General features: G+C 64.1%; 3 protein-coding genes across 4 annotated transcripts; all 3 read right to left on the bottom strand.

The window, feature by feature from the left end:
- Positions 1-1,014: 1,014 nt before the first annotated feature.
- Positions 1,015-3,980, bottom strand: SNAPC2 (small nuclear RNA activating complex polypeptide 2). The gene is made up of 5 exons (XM_045774274.2): positions 3,272-3,980; positions 2,540-2,659; positions 2,312-2,380; positions 1,751-2,042; positions 1,015-1,659 (listed from the first exon to the last, which is right to left on the bottom strand). Exons 1-5 carry the CDS (start codon positions 3,452-3,454, stop codon positions 1,334-1,336), a joined length of 990 nt encoding a protein of 329 aa, XP_045630230.1. The 5' UTR covers positions 3,455-3,980; the 3' UTR covers positions 1,015-1,333.
- A 1,012-nt stretch (positions 3,981-4,992) lies between these two features.
- Positions 4,993-8,083, bottom strand: TGFBR3L (transforming growth factor beta receptor 3 like). The gene is given in 7 exon segments (XM_087867328.1): positions 4,993-5,016; positions 5,018-5,061; positions 5,271-5,429; positions 5,521-5,647; positions 6,259-6,567; positions 6,657-6,793; positions 7,734-8,083. Coding segments are annotated over 7 exon segments (1,080 nt in total). The 5' UTR covers positions 8,014-8,083.
- Positions 8,084-8,172: 89 nt separating this feature from the next.
- On the bottom strand, positions 8,173-17,885 carry MAP2K7 (mitogen-activated protein kinase kinase 7). Of its 2 annotated transcripts, XM_045774272.2 has the most exons (12): positions 17,664-17,883; positions 15,885-15,932; positions 12,740-12,881; positions 12,489-12,555; positions 12,259-12,372; positions 12,053-12,172; positions 11,803-11,910; positions 11,534-11,713; positions 11,350-11,430; positions 11,091-11,233; positions 10,514-10,559; positions 8,173-10,419 (listed from the first exon to the last, which is right to left on the bottom strand). In XM_045774272.2, exons 1-12 carry the CDS (start codon positions 17,785-17,787, stop codon positions 10,285-10,287), a joined length of 1,308 nt encoding a protein of 435 aa, XP_045630228.1. In that variant the 5' UTR covers positions 17,788-17,883; the 3' UTR covers positions 8,173-10,284. The 2 variants fall into 2 exon arrangements, with proteins under 2 accessions (XP_045630228.1, XP_045630229.1); XM_045774273.2 differs by lacking the exon at positions 15,885-15,932 and having other exon boundaries at positions 17,664-17,885.
- Positions 17,886-17,930: the final 45 nt, after the last annotated feature.

Genomic DNA, 17,930 nt, shown 5'->3' with positions numbered 1-17,930 from the left:
AACAATGGGACTAAGGGGGAACGGGGGCCCTGGAGGGAGCCACCAAGAGCTGGCATGATCTCCTGGCACTGACACACCCGCTCCCCCAAACCTCGTCCGGCCTGGTTCCTCCTGCCCACCATCCACACGCACAGTCTGGAGACCGGGGGACAGGCAGCACAGAGTGCGCTGGCTCCGCTCCACAGCCGCCAGGGAGACGTGTTTGTGCCCCGGGGGAGCCGTGTGCAGTGTGTGGGGAGACGCAAGCGCTTCTATAAAAGGAAGGCTGTGTGAATGCACGGGCTCTGCAAACACAACCTACCAGCTCCCAGAGGACTAGTTAGGCTGGGGGGTGGGGGGAGGCAGTGCTTTGGGGGGACACCTGGCTCCCCTGCCGTGCCCTCTCCAGCCTCTCCCTGGATCTACCTACACCCTCGGGCAGGCCGATTGAAGGGGGACCCCTTGTAGGGAGACCCAGCAGCACTCCTGGGAATTTGGGGCCTTTGGCAGCAGCCAGGACCCTTCCTCTACCCAGCTCTGCTCCTCCCTCCCTGCCCCTGAGGCCCCTCCAGCTCCAGCTCTCCCTCCCTCCCCCTCCTTGCTTTGCTAAGGCCACCTCAGGGGGACTTGCCCCCCTCCCTCCAACCTCCTGCCACATGAGGCAGCCCACCCTTACCCTTGACCTGTACCTGGGGCTTGGCTCCTCCCACCTAGCTACCCTCCCCCTGCTGGCTTCTCTTCATCTGCGTGAGGCGAGGTCACCTGTGCTGCAAACCCTGCACTCACGCCTGTCAGGCTCAGGCCTCATCCTCCACACAGTCACCAAGGGTCCCCTTCACGGCCAGACCAAGGTCACTCCAGGTGGCATCGAACCAAACCTGGCAGTAGCAGCCCTTACTGATGACTGCCTTCCTCCCTGCATGCCCCCCCCATCCCACCCCTGGGACCCCGAGCTCCGGGCACTCCTACCTCTGACTTCTGGCACTTTGGGGCTCCACTCCCATCTTTAACTCACAGGAAAAAGGGAGCAAGACATATTGACAAGAACTTTACTCAGTTACAGAATACAGGATGTTGGAAGGGACAGGAGCTGGGGGGTGGGGGGGAGTAGTATTTGACAGTGACTTTAGCCAAGCTGCCCCCGCTGCAGTTCCGTGGCCAAACCCCTGTACAGCTGTGCCGCTATTTCGGAGACCCCTGCAGTGTGCGTCATCTTAAAGGCCACCCCCTGCTGCCTACTGTCCAGGTACCTTCCACTGTGACTGGGTCCTCCCGACAACACAGGGCCAGCCCAGGCAGGACTGAGGGCCAGGGGGCTCACAGATGTCTGCTGTGTCCTCCACCTGCCCGGCCTTCACTTCGCAGGGGTGGCTGCCTGGCCCAGAAATTCCAGGGGCACCAGGAACGGGTTCAGGGGGCAGACCCCAGCTGCTTGCCAAGCAGACTTTGGTTCACTTGCATTCTCAGGGGCCTGGGGCACGGCCTGGCTGGCCTCCTCTTGCCCCCTGGAGCTTGTCCCGGCATCCTGAGCTCCGGGCGCCAGGCCCTCAGTGGCTGCGTCAGGCTGAGGGGCGGTCAGGCGCACGTACATATCCAACATATGTTTAACCAAGGCATCGTAGGGCAAGCGCAGCAGCTCCTCGCGAAGCGCGGTGAGCAGGTCGAGGACCACTGCCGCCTCTAGTGGTGGACACAGAGGGGTGGGGTTAGGGAGGGGCGGGGGTTGCTACCCAGGGCTTCCTCCCTCACAGCCCTTGCCCGCTATTCTCACCAGCTGCAGAAAGCTCAGGGCCATGGCACCTGCGGGAAACAGACGACAGATATTTGTAGATCTTCTCGAAGTCCACAGACAAGTCTCCTTCCGCCGAGGGGTCAGCCAGGGATGCCAAGGGTGCCTCGGGGACCGGGCCATTCGTCTTAGGGGCGGGGCCAGGAGTGTCAGGGCTCGAGTCCTCCGGCCCCCCAGGGCTGCTGAGCAGCAGTAGCTTTCCGCGAGCCTGTGTGGGCTTGGGGGGCTTGGAGTGCAGGAGGCTGACGGGCTCCGTGGCAGCGATGGTGAGTACCTGGCAGGAAGAGAGGTCAGGGAGGGAAAGGGGAAAGGCCTCCCACTGGCCTCTCCCCTGCCCTGCACCCCGCTGGGCCCTCCACCTCCACCTGCTCACCAAATCCTCCCTGTTACACGTAACATACAGGAGCTGCCTCCGAACCGGGGTCACCATGTTCGGTGACGGGCCAGAGTCACTGAGCGGGCGAGAGGAAGGGCCCAGGAGCCAAGTCCCCCTCATTTAGACTTCTGTTTAACACCCTCACCCTGCCCCTGCGACGGCTGTACCTGTGAGAAAGCCACAGTTAGGGCCTCCTCCAGCGGGCCTGTTATCTTCTCAGCCAGATCCATCCATACCTGGATGGGGCGACCAGAAGGCACACGGTCAGCCTAGGGATCAAGCCTCAGGGGTCTCCAAGCCCTGCCCTTCCTGGGGACTCCCCTGACCAGGTTATCCCCCCAACACCCACACCATGCCCCAGGGGCCAGCCCTGGGGGGGCCTTGTCCTGCCTCACCTCGATGGGGGCTGGGGTCTGTGTTTCCTGGCGCCTGGGACCCTGCGGGCCACCGGGATGCACCCTCTGAATGGCCTCCCGGACCACGCGGCCCTTAAGCTTCCGCAGGAAGTCCCGGATCTGGAGAAGAGAGGAGGAGGCCGAAGGAGCCTTCTATACGCCCAGGGTTGGGGAGAGAGGCCAAAGCCTACTGCCTGCTCCAGGACCAGCACTGCTCCCTTGCCTCCCGCTACCCTGGTGTTACAGGTCTCAGTGACTCTGCCCCGGTGCTCGGGCCCAGGCCCCAAGTGTGACCAGCCACCCCATAAAGATGTAAGGCCCAGGCCAGTTCTGTTTCCTCCCCACAGCCAGGGCCCACCCTCTGCTAAGTGCTACCCTGTTCACCTCCCCGCTTCACCCACTCGGCCCCGTTTCCGGGCTTTCACTTCGGCCTCACTCCCGCGGGGTCCCGCTGCCCTTTCTGCCCTGACCCGGGCCTCTGCTCCGTCTAATTCGGAGTCTGAACCCTCAGCCTCTCGCACGCGCGGCCTCCACCTCGCCCCGCCCCTCAGTCTCACGTATGCCCCACCCACACCCAGCCTCTCCCCCAAGCTCGCCCCGCCCCTCAGCCTCACGTATGCCCCGCCCACACCCAGCCTCTCTCCGAAGCTCGCCCCGCCCCTCAGCCGCAAGTATGCCCCGCCCATATCCTCTCCGGGTCTCCAGCCCCGCTCCCTGCCCAGGACCCCTCACCTCCGCCTCGCTGCGGCCGGGCAGCTCTCGAGCCAGCTCAGCGGCGTCCGGCTCCGGCTGGCCCTGCCGCGCCTGCAGTAGTCGTAGCAGCTGCCGCTTCTCGCGGGCGCTCCAGGCCGCGGGGCCGGTCACCTCGCCCAGGTAGCGCGCCGGGGCCGCTCGCCGCCGCTGCGGAGGCTTCATGCCGGCGAGGGCGGTGTCGGCGTTCCCGGCCCGTTTCCCTGGTAGGCGGGCTTACGGAGGCCGCTGGGGTCAGAAAGCACGGCGCGGAGGCGGAACCAGATGGGGGCGTGGCTCCGCGTTTGCGGCCGAAAAGAACCGTTTAGATGCGAGAAGATGGAGAGACTGGCGTGCGAACTGAGGTGGGCGCGAATGAGACTCCCCCCTGCCTGCATTATATCTCATCCATGAACTGGAGACGAGAACTTAGATCTCCTGCCCTCCCTCCATTCCTGGACTAAGTCTTGCGAAACTCCCATTGTGTGCTTTCCTTTTCCAAAAGGGGCGGACCCTGGCAGGAAGGCAGCTGTTCAGTGGTAGCCAAGAACCTGGGCTGTGGGGTTGGCCAGCCCTGAGGACCTAGAGCAAGTGATTTGGCCGAGCCGAGCCTCAATTTCCTCATTTGTAAAATGGAGCTAGTAGTCCCGTTCAAGGGAAGGGAGGAACTCGGATAGGAGACATTTTAAGAGCTCTCGACTAGACGGAGAGGAGACTGGAGCAGAGGCCAGAGGTCGAGGCCCTAGCAAGGGCAGGGTCCAGGGTGGGGGTGGAGAGCCGAGAAAGCCTGGCTCTGGGGAGCCCGCAGGAGGCAGGTGGACAGGTGCAGGGGTTGAGGAAGAAGGCGGAGCTTATTAAAACTTTAGCAGGTGGGGTTGGGTGTCCCTTTCTCTTAGGGAAAAATTCCCTTGGGTCTCCCCTGCTTTCCCCCCCCCCATCTGCATACGTATATATCGGTGTGTGAGCCCGGCCCCCAAGTCCTGGTCCGAGGCCTCTGCTTCCTGCCCCTTATACCCGCGCCAAGCGCACACGCAGACTTCCGAACTCAGCAGGTCAGACCAGATGTTTATTCTGAGCCCAGATGGGAGGGTGCGAGGAGGAGCGGGTGGGGGCGGGAGGGTTCAGAGCAGAGACAGTGGTCCGGTCGGGTCCGAGGTCGACCGCGGCTGGTCCAGCCCTGGCGGGCCTGGTTCGAGGCCGTGGCAGCTGTGTCTCAGGACCTTGCTGGGGGTGCGCTATTCCTGGGGAGGGGCTACCCAGGCTGAGCGAAGGAGAGGACACCACGCAGGGCACCCCCTTCCCCGCCGATCATTGGCCTCCTCCGTCAGTCTGTGCGGGAGTGAGGGTGGGTGCTAGTCGTGAATTCTCCGTGCCTAGTGTATGTCTGAGGTCTGAGGACCCCTCTTGTGACACAGAGCCCAAAGTTGGCCGTGGGTGACCCAGTGCCCGAGTTTGAATTCCAGCTCCACCAAATTTTGTGACTTTTGACAAGTTACTTCATAGAGTGCTTCATGTTTTTCATTTCTAATGTGGGGATAATATCTACCTGAAGGTTGTTATGGTGATTACATTAATTAATAGGCATGAAACCTTCCGGAACACTCCCTGGCACAGGGAAAGACTATGAAGTAATTTTCATCACCTCCTCCCTCTTCTAGCTGTTCTACCGGCCCCACGTTACACGCCCCGCCCGCCCTCCCCGCCCCCGCCCCCGCTTACTTGCCTCACTGGGACCTCCTGGGCTGGGGGGCCGCTGGGCGAGTCTCTCGGGGCCGGACCGGGGGTTGGGGGCGCTGGAAAGGAGAAGCAGGCTGCGGAGCAGTAGCGGTTGCTGCGCATTGGGCCGGGGCAAGGGCGCCCCCTGGGGGCTGCTGCGGGCGTAGCGCAAGCAGGTCTAGGGATGGTCGGGCCCCACCGGCTGGGGGTTGCGGCGATCCGGGGTCGCGACCCGCGGGAATAGGCTGGGGGCCGGACGCAAGTCCCGGCGGGCGGAGGTTGGTACCTGAATGCGCACAGACGAGGCCGAGCCCGGCGGCCAGCGCAGCGCCCAGCACGAAGGCAGCCAACACCAGCGCCACTACCGGCGCGGGCTCCAAGGCCGCCGGGGCCGGGGCGGGAGGCTCGGGGCGCACGGCTCTGCTGGGGACGCCCTTGGATGGCCCTGTGGGAAGTACAACACAGAGACTGGGCCCAGGCCCCAGATGTCCTCCCTACCGCCCTTCCCCGACCCCTGCGGAGAACTGCGCGCTCACTGGGGGGTGGCCGCGGCACTGTCACCACGATGGGCTGCGTCAGCGTGTGCAGGTGGGGGCTGTCGGCACCCAGGCTCTCGCCGCTGCCACTGCCGGCGCCCGCACACGCCTCATCCTGAGGCAGACACTGTGGGGAGGAGGAGGCAGGAGATGGGGATGTCAGGCCCCAGGATAGAGGGACCTGTCCTCGGGGCTCCGGAGAGATCTAAGTGTCCAGCTCTCTACTGCAACCAGGAGTCGCACCAGTAAGCTCCTGGAAATGCGACCCCCTGAGAGGTCCCCGAGCCCAGCCCCTAAGATGTACAAGCAGCCAGCCACCCAGTCTGTGAGCACTCCAAATTTCAGCCCCTCAAGGTCACACCACCCGGTTCTCTGAGAACCTTGGATACCCAGAAGTTTGGCCCCTTGGCCGCCTCTGCACCGAGCCACCCAGCCCTGGAGGAACCTCAGAGTCCCGCCCCAGGCATCCCAGAGCATGCCGAGTGTTCATTCCCTGTCCCCTGGGGAACCCCTAGGCAGAGCCCCACAGCCCCCGCTCTTGGTCTCTGAGCCCAGCCACCAGCCTGAGAGAGACCCAGTGACTCTCCCCAGATCTGAGGGACCTCTGTCTCCAGGCTCCAAAGCGTCTGAGCCCTAGAACCCCAAGCTCCAAGGGATTCTTCCTTCAGAGGCCAGAGGGCCTGTGCCCAGCCCCCGACTGGCCTAGGCGCCAAGATTCCCAGCCGTGCGCCCGCGCACCAGCGATGGCGGCGGCAGCGTCAGAGGCGCAGGTGTCCGGCGGGCTCCCCGGAGGCGACGGCAGCGACTCAGCTGGCAGTGCAGGAACTGCACGGAGGCGTTGAAGACCGGGCGCAGGCGGAAGCTGAAGCGTGCCGGACGGGTAGCGCCCGGGCGCGGCGGCGGAGGCGGGAGGACAACCGAGGAGTCGGCGGGGCAGCCCCCGCGCAGGAGCGCCAGGGCGGGGCCCGGGGCCGGGCGCGAAGACGGTGTCACCGAGCAGCGGTGCAGGACCAGGCCCCAGCGCGGAGACGGACGGGCCAGGGCAGCCTAGAGGGCGAGGGCGGGGGCGGGGGCGGGATCAGCAACGGCCGCCCCCGTCCGGCCCGACCCGGCCGCGGTGCGACCCGCGTCCACACCTGCACGAACACGCGGCTGTCGGCCGGCACCTCGATCGGCCCCGCGCGGCGCGGGAAGGCGTCCTCCGCGTCCGACAGCTCCAGACTGAAAAGGGGTCGGCGCAGCCAGGACCCAGGCGCCGCGGGGAATGGGGGCGCTGGCGGGGAGAAAGGGTGACACAAAGGAGGTCGCGCTGCCCCTTAGCCCCTCCGGGCCAGTGAAGCAACCTCCCCGCCTCCTTTGGAGCATGGGTGCTGTCTTGGTCAGGGATTCACTCGTGCTGGCTCCGCGCCCGCCTCACTGCTGGCCGAGTAGGTATGGTATGTCCCCCGACCGTCCCGTGCGCCCAGCGGACGCCACAGCCCCGCAGCTGAGGCTGCGAGCAAAGCTGCGCGTCTCTGCGGAGGAGTCCCCCTTCCCAGACCTGGATTTCTCCACCCAGAGCGGACCAGGGAGTCCCTGACCGGGAAGCGTTGAAGGGTGCCTGATGGGGGCGCGGAGGAGGTGGTCTGGCTGGGTCAGATCAGCTCCCCAAGGGGCGCACGGCCGCTCTGTGGGGCAGCAAGGCCAGCTTGGGGGGAAGGGTGCTGCCCCCCCTTTCCCTTCCAAGGGTACTGTGACCAATGGGGAAGGGGAAGAGGAAGGTGCTCTCTGCCCCTCTGGCACAGCTGACGCCCAGCCAGGCCACCAGGGTCTCGGGCTTCTCCCTTTGTCCTGGTTCCTCACTCCCAGATCGAGCGCAGCAGCAGCACAGGGTGCCGACCCACATGCCTGCCCCCCTGCCCCCCTCCCCACCTGAGGGAGGCACTCTGCTGGGATCCTTGTCAAATAATGTCCTCAGACATTTAGTACGACCCCCAGACACATTTCCTAAGCATATTTGTACACTGCTCGCCCACGGTCACTGGCCTCAGCATAAGTAAGTGCTGGGGCCTCTGAAGAAGTTGGGGGACCAGAAGAACCTGGAGACGCGATGCAGAGGCTGCGCCCACCTCCCACCCACCAGTTCCCCCAGGCAGCGCTGATGAGCCGTCCAGCTGAGAAACAGCAACACGGGGATGGCGGCATGATGGGCCGCGTCCCCAGCCTCTACGTACCAGGCAGTCCGCTAGGCAAGGAGGCGACCCCGGGGAGCAGGGCCAGCAGCAGGAGCGTGGCAGCCAGCATGCTGGACCAGCAGGTGAGCAGGTGGCCCCGTCCTCGGCTGTGCAGCCACCCCAGGAGGCAGAGAGCGGGGGCGGCGGACTGAGGGGCCTTCATCAGAGCCAGCGCCCAAGGTCGGCTGGGGATTAAGGGCTCCTCTCTGGCCAACCTGTGGCTGTCCGGGTGGCAGGGAGGGAGGTCCTGCACACCGGTCGCTCGTGTATCACTACACATACCACTCTACCGGGCTGCACGGCTTCAGTTTCCCCCGTGCTGAGGCCCCATCCCCCGGAACGACATGGCTCCCCCTGCGCCCCGAAGGTCACCGCTCACAGCCCCTTCCCACCTCTTGCTGCCGCGGCCTGCCAAGCTCGACACACACCACAGACTCGGTGGAAGAAAAGGGAGGGGTTTATTCTCAAGCGTCTAAGGATTTACAAACGAGGGCATTTCGTTTTAAAAAGGGCTGGGGGAATACTGGCGACCGGAGAAGGGTTGTGGGCCGGCGGGCGGCCTATGGCAGGCCACCCCAAGCCCCTGCTTGCCCACTCCACCCTCTGCCTGGTCAAGAAGGATGGCTGGTGACTGGCGACGGAGGGAGAGGACAGGAAAGAGGCAGAGGGGAAGAAGAGGTTCCCCCAGAACTCCCACTTCACACGTAAGCGGGGCAGGGGCAGGCAGACGCACTCACAAAACAGAAAATAGTTAAATAAAAATAAATCCAGGAGGCTGGCCCAGGGCCTCAGCTGGCCCTGCGCCCAGCCACGGAACCTTCCAGCTACCCACAAAGGCCTCCCCATCCCCCCTTGGCTGGGCCAGGTGAGGGAGGGTGGGGGACCAGGCCTGTGGGCCCCGCACCCTGCCCCCATCCCCTCACAAAGGGGACCTGGGCAAGAGAAGGCGGCAGTGCCCCTCCCGGGTGGGGGGCAGAGAGCAGAGGACTCGAGTACTTTTGAACATGTGGCGTTTTGTGAGTGTGGAGCAGGAACGACAGTCAACAGGACAGACAGGACACAGTGACGCCTAGGCCTAGACTGCGTCCGCCACGTCCAGCCACGCTCCTCACCTTTGGTGTTGGTTTTGTGGTTCTGTGGCTTTCTGGTTTTGTTTTGTTGTCCACTTGATTTGCATGCATCACCAACAAAAAGGAAACACACCCCCTCCCCTTCTGGCTGCTGCAGAGTGGGGCGGACTGGCCAGCTCTGGGGGAGTCAAGGGGCGCTCAGGGGCACTCCAAGGGCGTGACTGCCTGCACACGCCCAGCCCTCAGCCAGCCCCACCTCTGTCCTGTCACACGTCCTCGAACCCCCATACCCGCCCCTTGCACCCTCGATCCCTGCCTCCCCGGGGCCCCAGGGCCCCACTCCTGCCACCGACCCCCTCTACCACCTCCCTGCCGCAACAGCGTCCGCTGCCCTCACCGTGCCCTGCGCCCGCCTTCCCTGAAGGCCACCCTGTGTGGCCACGGCCCCTTGGGCTCCCTCCACGCCCCCTGAGGTCCTCAACTCACCCCACCGAGCTGTGGCCAGTCTCCAGCCCCAAGGGCTGGCCCCGAGGGAGGAGGAGCCCCCCAGAGCCCACCTTTGGGGCTCGCACCCCCCCCCCCCGCCCCAGACACCTGTATCCACAGGCGGTCAGGGGGCTCCACCACAAGCAGCTAAACATGACTTTGGTAGAAGTTTCTGAAGGTACCGACAAACCCCGTGAGAACAAGCTCTTTGCCCCCCCACCCCAAACACCCCACCAAGTACAATAAAATACAATAAACTCCAAAAAGGACCCCCTGAGATCAAAGAGAGACAGAGAGAAAGAGAGAGAGAGAGAAAGAGAGAGAGACCAGCCCAGGCCCAGCTGCAGCCGTAATGCCCAGCCTGCCTTCCTGGGGCGAGGACACCAGCCGACGGACTCGCCACTGCTGGAGACCTAAGTGGACCCAGGAGTCCCCGGGGGGGGGTGGGGGGGCAGAGCCCAGGTGTGGGCCAAGAGAGAGGCAGAGGCATGGAGGGAGATGGGGAAAGCCAGAGAGGTAGACAGGGGATGAGAGAGAGGGGGGATGGAGGCAGGGAGCATGTCTGCAGTGGGAGGCGGGAGGCGGAGGGAACGGCACACGGCGAGTGGGGGGGAAGGGGCAGGATGGGCGGGCGGCTCTCTCCCGGCCCCTGGGGGCCGCCCCGGCCCAGAGGTTACGACTGAATAAATAGCGAGTCTGCTCGTGGCCTGCTGTCTTCCGTTCACAGTGTCTGTCAGGGGGACGCGCACGGCCGGCTGACCCCGGGAGGCCGGCTGACCCCGGGACGGGAAGGGCTGGGGCCTGGCGAGCCCATCTGTCCACGGCTGGTGGGCAGGGGGTCGGGGGTGGGTCGGCACCCCCTACTTTCTGTCCTCAGCCCTCAGCAGCTGTCCAGGTCCCAGGTCTCCCCTGGCGGGCAGCTGGGTGGCCAGGTGGGGAAGGGGGGCCTGTGGCCATGCCCCCGGCCCCCGGTGGGGCTGGCCGCCACCACGTGGCTACCTGAAGAAGGGCAGGTGGTGCTGGCTCAGGACTCCGCTAGTCCTCGGTGACTCAGTCTTCGCCATGACGTCCTTGAACCAGGACGCCACGTCTACTTCCAGCATCTCGTAGCGCTTGATGAAGCTGTGTTCCTGAGGGGGCCGAGGGGTGGGGCTGAGGACGAGGGAGGCTCAGGCCCCGTGGCCTCTAGATGGGAGGGGGCAGGGAGGGGCCCCAGGTACTCACAAGTAGCTTATTATACTTTGGTCTCTTCCTGTGATCCTTAGTAAGGCTGAAGGAGAAGAGAGAGAAAAGAGAAGTAAGAGCCGGGGAAGGAGGAGCCTGGCTGCCCCGGGAATTCAAGTGTCCCAGCTCTGAGACAGGGGTTTCCAGAATCTGTGGGAAGGAGCTGCTGCTGCGTGCGTGGCCCCGGGCCTCTCCTGAACTTGGGAATCCAGCCTGCGACGGACGCCCACACTGGACTGCAAGGTGCTCATGGGACAGGTGAGTGGGACTCTCCCATGCGACAGGCAAACGTGCTCAGGATGCAGGCAGAATTCTGCCAGCCGAGGCCGGACGCACAGAGCCTTGGCGCTGGGGCACATCTGCTGTGCACAACCTCGCGCAGCAAAGGGCCAGCTCAGGCCGGGCCGAACCCAGCTCCTAATGCCCAGGGCTCGGGGCCAGCTCCTGCCTGCGTTCCCGCCATGAGCGCCTGCCTGCTCGCCCACGGCCGCCGCGCTTCCACAGAGGGGACGGGGGCTTCTCCATTCCCCCCCGCCCTGAACCTCCCGGGCCCAGGCGGGGGGCAGGGGCTCCTCACCAGTCTTTGACGAAGGACTGAAAGTCCCCTGAGAAGCCCATGTGGCCGGGCAAGAGCGGGGGCTCTTCCTGCAGGACTTTGGTAAGGACCTCAAAGTCTGTCTTGCAATTCTTGTAGGGAAACTGTCCCGTCGCCAGCTCCACCTAGAAGAGATGAGGGGGCTGGCCGGGCTGAGGACGGGTTCCTCCTCTCCCTTCCCACCTCCCTCTGGATCCCGAGGAGATGCTGCCCCAGCCGAAAAGGCGGGGGCCCCACTCACCAAGGAGATGCCCAGGCTCCACACGTCGGCCCGGATGTCGTAGTCTGGCTTGGTGGGGTCTGGAGGATCTATGCGCTCCGGCTGCCAGTGGGAGAAGGGGAGGCTGTACCCCCGGGGCCGGTGCAGGGGCGCCGCCCAGGCCCCCCACGCCCACCCACCAGGGCGCTGCGGGGCTCCCACTCACGGCCATGTAGGCGGCACAGCCGGCGCTGCGTGTCTTGGCCTTGGAATCGACGAGACGGCCGCTGATGCCGAAGTCACAGAGCTTGATCTGGCCCCGCTCGTCCAGCAGGATGTTCGAGGGCTTGACGTCACGGTGGATCACGCCGTGCTTCTCCTTCAGGTAGTACAGAGCCTTCACGATCTGCAGCGAGGACGGCGGGAGGGCACCGGTGACACGGGGACGGGGGGGGGGGGGTCCCGGCCGGCCCACATCCCTGCCTGGCCACTCACCGCCACCGTCATCTTGCCCAGGATCCGCTCGGGGATGGGGCCCTGCACCCGCTTCTTGAGCTTCTCAGCACACGTGCCCATGAGCTCCATGGCGATGAAGACATCCGTCTGCGGGGGCAGCGCAGGGAGGCTTGGGCGCAGCTGCCCCCCTGCCCCCCCCACCCGGACTCCGCCCTGGGGGGCACAGCCAGAGACCAGCAAGGAGACTCGCGGAGCCCTCGGCAAGGCCGCCCACCGGGCGCAGACTCACATTGGTGATGAAGGTGCCGAAACACTGCACGATGTAGGGGCAGTCATGGCTCTTGAGTACCACGTCCAGGTCCATGAGGATCCGCTTGTTCTCCTCCTTATTCCCGGAGCGCCGCATTTGCTGCTCGGACGGCCAGGAGGGCCTTAGTGCCGGGGTCTCGGGGCGGGGCCCCACCCGTGGCGGGGGCCCACCCCGGCGGGGCTCACCTTGACGGCGATGACGTGGCCTGTCTTCCTGAAGCGCATCTTCCACACCTGGCCGCACGTGCCGCTGCCCATTTCCCCCAGGTTCTCCAGATCGTTGATTTCTGCCTGGTAGCGCTGGAAGGACAGCCAGAGCTGGAGGACCCGCCAGCCCTTGGCACTGTCCCCCCCCCCCCACCTAGTCCCGTGGCGCGTCTTGCCCACCCCCCAGGGGGCCAGGGCAAGGGTGGTACCTGGCCCCCGATGGTCAGGTAGCCCGTCTGCTTCATGATCTCCTGCAGCTTCTGGTCAATCTCAATGCTGGGGGGACAGGTAGGAGGGCCCGGTGGAGGAGGGTCCCAACCAAACTGAGGCCACCCCAGTCCCCAACACACAGGGGTTCCCATAGATTTAACCACCCTCCTAGGGCAGGCGAAGTGGCCCTCCCCACACCGACCTCCCGAACCCCCGGCACGGGCCAGCTGGCCCCTTTCCAGCAGCTCACCTCTCCATGCTGCGGGGCATATACAAGGTTGACGGAAGCCCCAGCATGTTTCGGGGCCGGGCAGGGGGTGTGGGGTGCTGTGGGGAGCTCTCGGAGGACGGTGAGCGACTGCCCCCATCATTGGCCAGAGGGAGCTGGAGGGCTGGGGGGGGGGGTGAGAACCAGGGGTGAGAGGGGGTTAGCCACCACCTGTCACTCTGGGGCCCTGGGGCTCTGGTCTCCCCCTCCCTGGCATCAGGTAGACCAGCACAGACCCCCACTCCCCACCCCACTGGGCTGGAAGAGCTAGGGTCTCCCTGACCACTCTCAGGGTGCCTTCTCCCACCCCCCTGACCTGGAAGAAGATGGAGTAGGCTGGCAAGGAGGGGTGGTCCCCAGAGGCTGAGGGATTGTCCCCAAGTCTATGCTGATACAGGATCACGGCCCACAGACTGATGACATCCTTCAGCCAGGCAGCCTTCCTGATATGTCCCTTTCCTCCCCACCTCTGCCCAGGAAGCAGGCCCAGGGCCACAGCGCCCACACTCTGGACCATGCAAGGAAGGAATGCCCGCCAGGATCAGCCTGGGTTCTGGCCCTGTTGGCAGCACTGAACTTGGCTGCCCCATAAGAATGAGGCAGACCACCCCAGGGAGACAATGGCGAGGGCCCCACGCTTCCGGCTGCCTTGCCCCATATTCTGTTCCAGGGTCAGGGAGGGCCACACTCTAGCCAGCAGGCTCATCTCTGAGCCTCCCAGCTTGGCCTGCAAAGCTGGGGCCAACGGGTCAGGACAGGACCCCAGGCTGGGCCTGTGTCCTGTGCTGGGGTGAGGGGATCCAGGTGGCACAGCCCCTCCAAGGGCCGGTAGGATGGGAGAGGGGTGGGGAGTGGGCCAGGCAGTGGGGTCTTCTCAGCAGCCTGCATGCGGACAGCTTGGGCATGCTACAGACAGGCAGGCAGGCAGCGGGCAGGCAGCGGACACCCCAGGACGGGCAGGCGGCATTCGGGGATTGGGAGGGCAGGAGACAGACAGACAGATGGGAGCCAAGACTTGGGGCCCAGCTGCCCAGAGGAGGCACTGCAGAGACAGGCCAGACAGGGGCCCGGGACAGGACAGTAGGTTCCCTGAGGGGCTAGGATCCGCCCTGGCTGGGCTGGCGGTGGGGTGGGAGCAGAGACCCGTGTGGCCCTTAGAGAAGACAGATGATCTCCACTGAGCCCTCATACCCCAGAGGCTCTGCTGCTCCGGAAGCGGGTCCCTAGCTGGGTAGGGCACTGGCTGAAAGAGTCTCTAAGTGGGGCCAGAAGAGGACCTTCCCACGGAGAACGGCCAGGAGGCCTGGGGCCTGCCACTCTCCCACGACACTCAGCTGATGGCCCCTTCTCTGCCTACACCCCCTGGCACAGTCCACACTTTTCTCCCACAGTTCTGCAAGCGCCTGGTGACGTGGGCCCAGTGAGCCATGGACAGAAACCAATATGCCTGAATTGCTGGCATCTGGGTACTTTCTCCGCCTTATTACCCTGGGCCCCTGACCACATCCAGAGTGAGGGAGCAAGTACACAATCCTAGTCTGCAGTTACGGAAGGGACCCAGGCCTTGCTAAGGCCTGCTCAGAGCAAAAGAAGAGCTCCGGGGACCCCAGGGAGATGGCCAGGCCCAGCACCCTGCCCTGGCCCAGAGGCCTCACCTCCCATGCTCCCTCTCTGCTGCTCTAGCCCCTGGCTTTGTAATGTCCTTGCTTCACTCCTCTGTCATGGCCAGAGTCCTAATCCCTCCCTCTCTGGCTCAACCACCTCAGGGGCACCTGAGGGGCCCTGCGTGCTCCCCCGTACCTGGACTCTCTGGGGATACTGCCGGGCTCTCACCCCCTGGGGGTATCTGGGCCCCTTTTCTGCCCTGTACGGTCAGCTCCTCTCTGGGGTGAGGACCACACCCCTACCTTCTCCACACTTCTGGGTGGGGGGGGAGATGCTTCCAGTGGCCCTACAAACTGAAACACGGTGGGGACTTGAGGGGGGCTGGTGTAGGGTGGCTAAGGTGGGGGAAGGGAGGAGGGACACAAAGGCCCTGAGAACATAGGTTACAGAGGTGGTGACAGGCCACGCGGCAGGTCAGGAGGGCACAGTGACAGCAAGAGGCTGAACGAGAGAGAGAGAGAACAAGAGAGCACATGGAAGCACATGGCTAACAGGAGCCACAGATGTACCAGGCTGTCAGTCCAACATGATATGCGCACACACACAGAGGCACACACAGGACTTGACACAGACCCCCACACACATACAGACGATAGGCCCAGAGCCCTGAGCAGAGCCAGCCCCACGCTGTCTTCCACACACACACACACACACACACACACACCACACATACACACCTGCCCACTCTAGTTCCACCTACACAAGGGCCACCAGGGCCAGACCCCACCCAGGTGTGTCTGTCTCTCTTGCTCTCGCACTCTCTTCCACACACACACACCCCCCCGCATGCATCGGCCCCAGACCCGCTCGCAGCTCCGCTCTGGCCCTGGCTGCCTGCTCCCTCTGCCTTCATTCACAGGCTCCCTGACTCCCACGAGCCTGAGCTCAAGTCCCAGCTTCTCCAGAGGCCTGCCCGACCGACCACCCCCTGCAGAACCAGCCTTTTCTACAAGGCGTCACTGCTTTCTCCACTTCTCCCGGACCGGGAGAATGCTCGCTGTCAGTGGGCGTCAGCCACACGACGAGGGGCCCTTGGTCCATTCTGTCTGCTGCTGTGTCCCCAGAGTGGGGCGACACGTGTTCACTGTATTGTTGAAATAAATTAACAGGCACAGCCTGATGGCCTGGCCCCACTTTCTCTCTCTTTCCCCCTTACACGCGCACGCACACACGTGACGTCTCACAGGCAGCAAACTCCCGGTGGGTAAAGGAGCCCCTTCCTCTTCCAGGGAGTCCAAACCTGAGCCTACCAGGAAGGGAAGAGTGGAAGGTGAGTGGACACAGAAGAAGAGGCCAAGTGGGCCGAACACTATTGATCACTGATGGTGTGGAAGGAGAGGAAGTAAGAGTGACAGAGCGCGCGCGCACACAGCATGGGGGGACGGGGAGGGCATTCTGCGGCGGGGCAGCGGTTAGGTCAATGGTGCAGATGTCCAAGCGACGATGATAAAAAGGCTGGTACCTGCTCGTTGGGACGGGGCAGGAGCAGGGCTTAGAGTGATCACAATAACTGGATGGGGAAAAGGAAGAAAAAAAACAACACCACGATAAATCACAACAGAAACAACTGATTTGTCCAAAAGAAAAGAAATCAAATCATAACGAGGAAAAGGGGGAGGCGCGAGGCACCAAATTGCAGAGATGGGTAGAAACCGACAGAAATGGGAGGACCGGGAGGATGGGATGGAGCTGACACAGACACAGATGCCGGGAGGGGGCTCCTCAGGGGCCTGCCCGCCATGGGCCTCACCGTAACTCACTCTGCACCTGGGACAGCCACCCCATAAGGCACCCCTGGCCCCATACCCAGCCCTGTCTCATCCATGCTGGGGCTAGGGGAGGCATCACGGCAGAGCCCAGCAGGGACCCTCCAGTCCTGGGAGGGCTTTCTGCCCCAAGGAGGAACCCACACTACCCCAAGTCAGAAGAGGGAGGGATGAGGAGTGGACCGGACACAGGGATTGGGGGCGGTCAGGCTGTGAAGGTCAGGCTGAGTGAGCAGGGACTGACTGCAATACCCCGATATGGGGGGGGGTGTCCCCTCCTACCAGGATGACCCCACAGGGAGCTACATAAGCTACAAGGATCCTATCAGAAGAAGTACAAAGGAGGGCAATTTGCCAGCTCAAGAGACACGAAGTGTGTGGTGGGGTGCCACTCGGCAGGTACCTGATGCCCTCCAGCTGAAAGATTTGGGGAGGGCGTTCTGTGGGACATAACAAAGAAACAAGACAGTGGTTGTGGTAATTCCGGGCCAGGTGTGAGCGTTGGGGGAGGGAGGAGCAGCTTCTGATTCCAGATGACAAGATGCCAGGGAGGTAGTCACAGAGATAGCAGGATCAGAGACAAGTATACGTGGGCTGCGAGGTCGAGATATCACCACACTGGCCTCAGGTATCCCTAGGCCAGGTGAGTGTGGGTGTGCAGGGAAGAGGAAGTCACTTGAACCCAGCTGAAGAAAAGTTGCCAGGCTGGGGGCTGGGTGTGTATTTTTGGAGAAGCTAGACAGTCCCCAAGATGGTGGCAGTGAAACCAGTCAGAGAAGTCTGAGGGGACCTGGTGTATGTGGGTAGGGTGTGTGTGGGAGGGGACCTGCTAGGCCCAATGACAAGGTCCCAGCCTGGGAGAAACGGATTACCAGACACAGTCACAGGGAAGGAGGTCAGAGGAATAAGGAGTTATAAGTGGTCAAATGACCTCAGGTGTCACCCGGGCCAGGTGTGCGTGTGTGTGTGTAAGTGGATCATCCACTGAGCCATATGACAAGGACCCAGGTGCGGAAGGGGGAAAGGGGCCTCCTGCCAGGCACTGAGACGGCAGGAGCGAAACCATCTGGTCGGAAGGGGTGTCCGTGTTTGCGGGGAATCTGGATGTGGTCAGGGTTGCATGGATTAGGGGGAGCGCGACTCCGGGTAGGTGACGGTGACAGGGGCTCCAAGGATCACGGTGAAGGGGCGGGTCATCAGGTGGGGGGCCTTGCCATGGTGCCGGGTAACTGGGCTCGCAGGCCACGTAAGGGGGAACCCCTACGTTGGGGTAGGGCCGCCCTGAAGCCCGCGGCCCCACGCCCCCTGGGTCACCGTGACCCTCTCCCCGCGAGCCGACAGCAGGGGGTATGGGGTGGAGACGAGGAGGAGCAAGAGCGCCCCGGAAGCGGGGGCGGGGCCTGACGGCGGGGGCGGGGCTTCCCGCGGCGCGCGCCCCGCCCCGCCCGCCCCCTCCCCCACGCCGCCGTGCTTACTGGGCCTGGGCCGCTGGGGGCTGATATCCAGGTTGAGGTCGATCCTCCGCCGGGCCTCGCGGTTCTCCTGCTTCAGCTTTGCTTCCAGGCGGGACAGCTTCTGCTCCAGGGAGGACGCCGCCATCTTCCCCGCCGCCGCCGCGCACCGCCCGGCCGACCGTCAGTCCGGCAGACAAACACCGCACTGCGCCTGCGCCTGGATGACCCCGCCGAGCCGCCGTCTCTCCCTGCACGGCGCATGCTCGTGGCACGCACTCGCCCGTCCCT

Source organism: Ursus americanus, chromosome 14 (genome assembly GCF_024610735.1).
Source record: "Ursus americanus isolate L20-20 chromosome 14, mUrsAme1.1.p, whole genome shotgun sequence".
In the NCBI taxonomy this organism is placed as follows: domain Eukaryota; kingdom Metazoa; phylum Chordata; class Mammalia; order Carnivora; family Ursidae; genus Ursus; species Ursus americanus.
The sequence above is the reverse complement of the archived record's forward strand: the minus strand, read 5'-3'. Positions and strand labels throughout refer to the sequence as shown.

Bases quoted from the DNA above. Each gene is read 5' to 3' on its own strand.
- SNAPC2 (XM_045774274.2), bottom strand. From the start codon at position 3,454: ATGAAGCCTCCGCAGCGGCGGCGAGCGGCCCCGGCGCGCTACCTGGGC. The intron at 2,043-2,311 runs GTACAGCCGTCG...TCTTCCTGCCAG, and splicing joins TAACTGTGGCTTTCTCACAG to GTACTCACCATCGCTGCCAC. The intron at 1,660-1,750 runs GTGAGAATAGCG...GTCCACCACTAG, and splicing joins CCCTGAGCTTTCTGCAGCTG to AGGCGGCAGTGGTCCTCGAC.
- MAP2K7 (XM_045774272.2), bottom strand. From the start codon at position 17,787: ATGGCGGCGTCCTCCCTGGAGCAGAAGCTGTCCCGCCTGGAAGCAAAG. The intron at 12,373-12,488 runs GTACCACCCTTG...CTGTCCTTCCAG, and splicing joins ACCTGACCATCGGGGGCCAG to CGCTACCAGGCAGAAATCAA. The intron at 12,173-12,258 runs GTGAGCCCCGCC...CCGTCCGAGCAG, and splicing joins GCCACGTCATCGCCGTCAAG to CAAATGCGGCGCTCCGGGAA.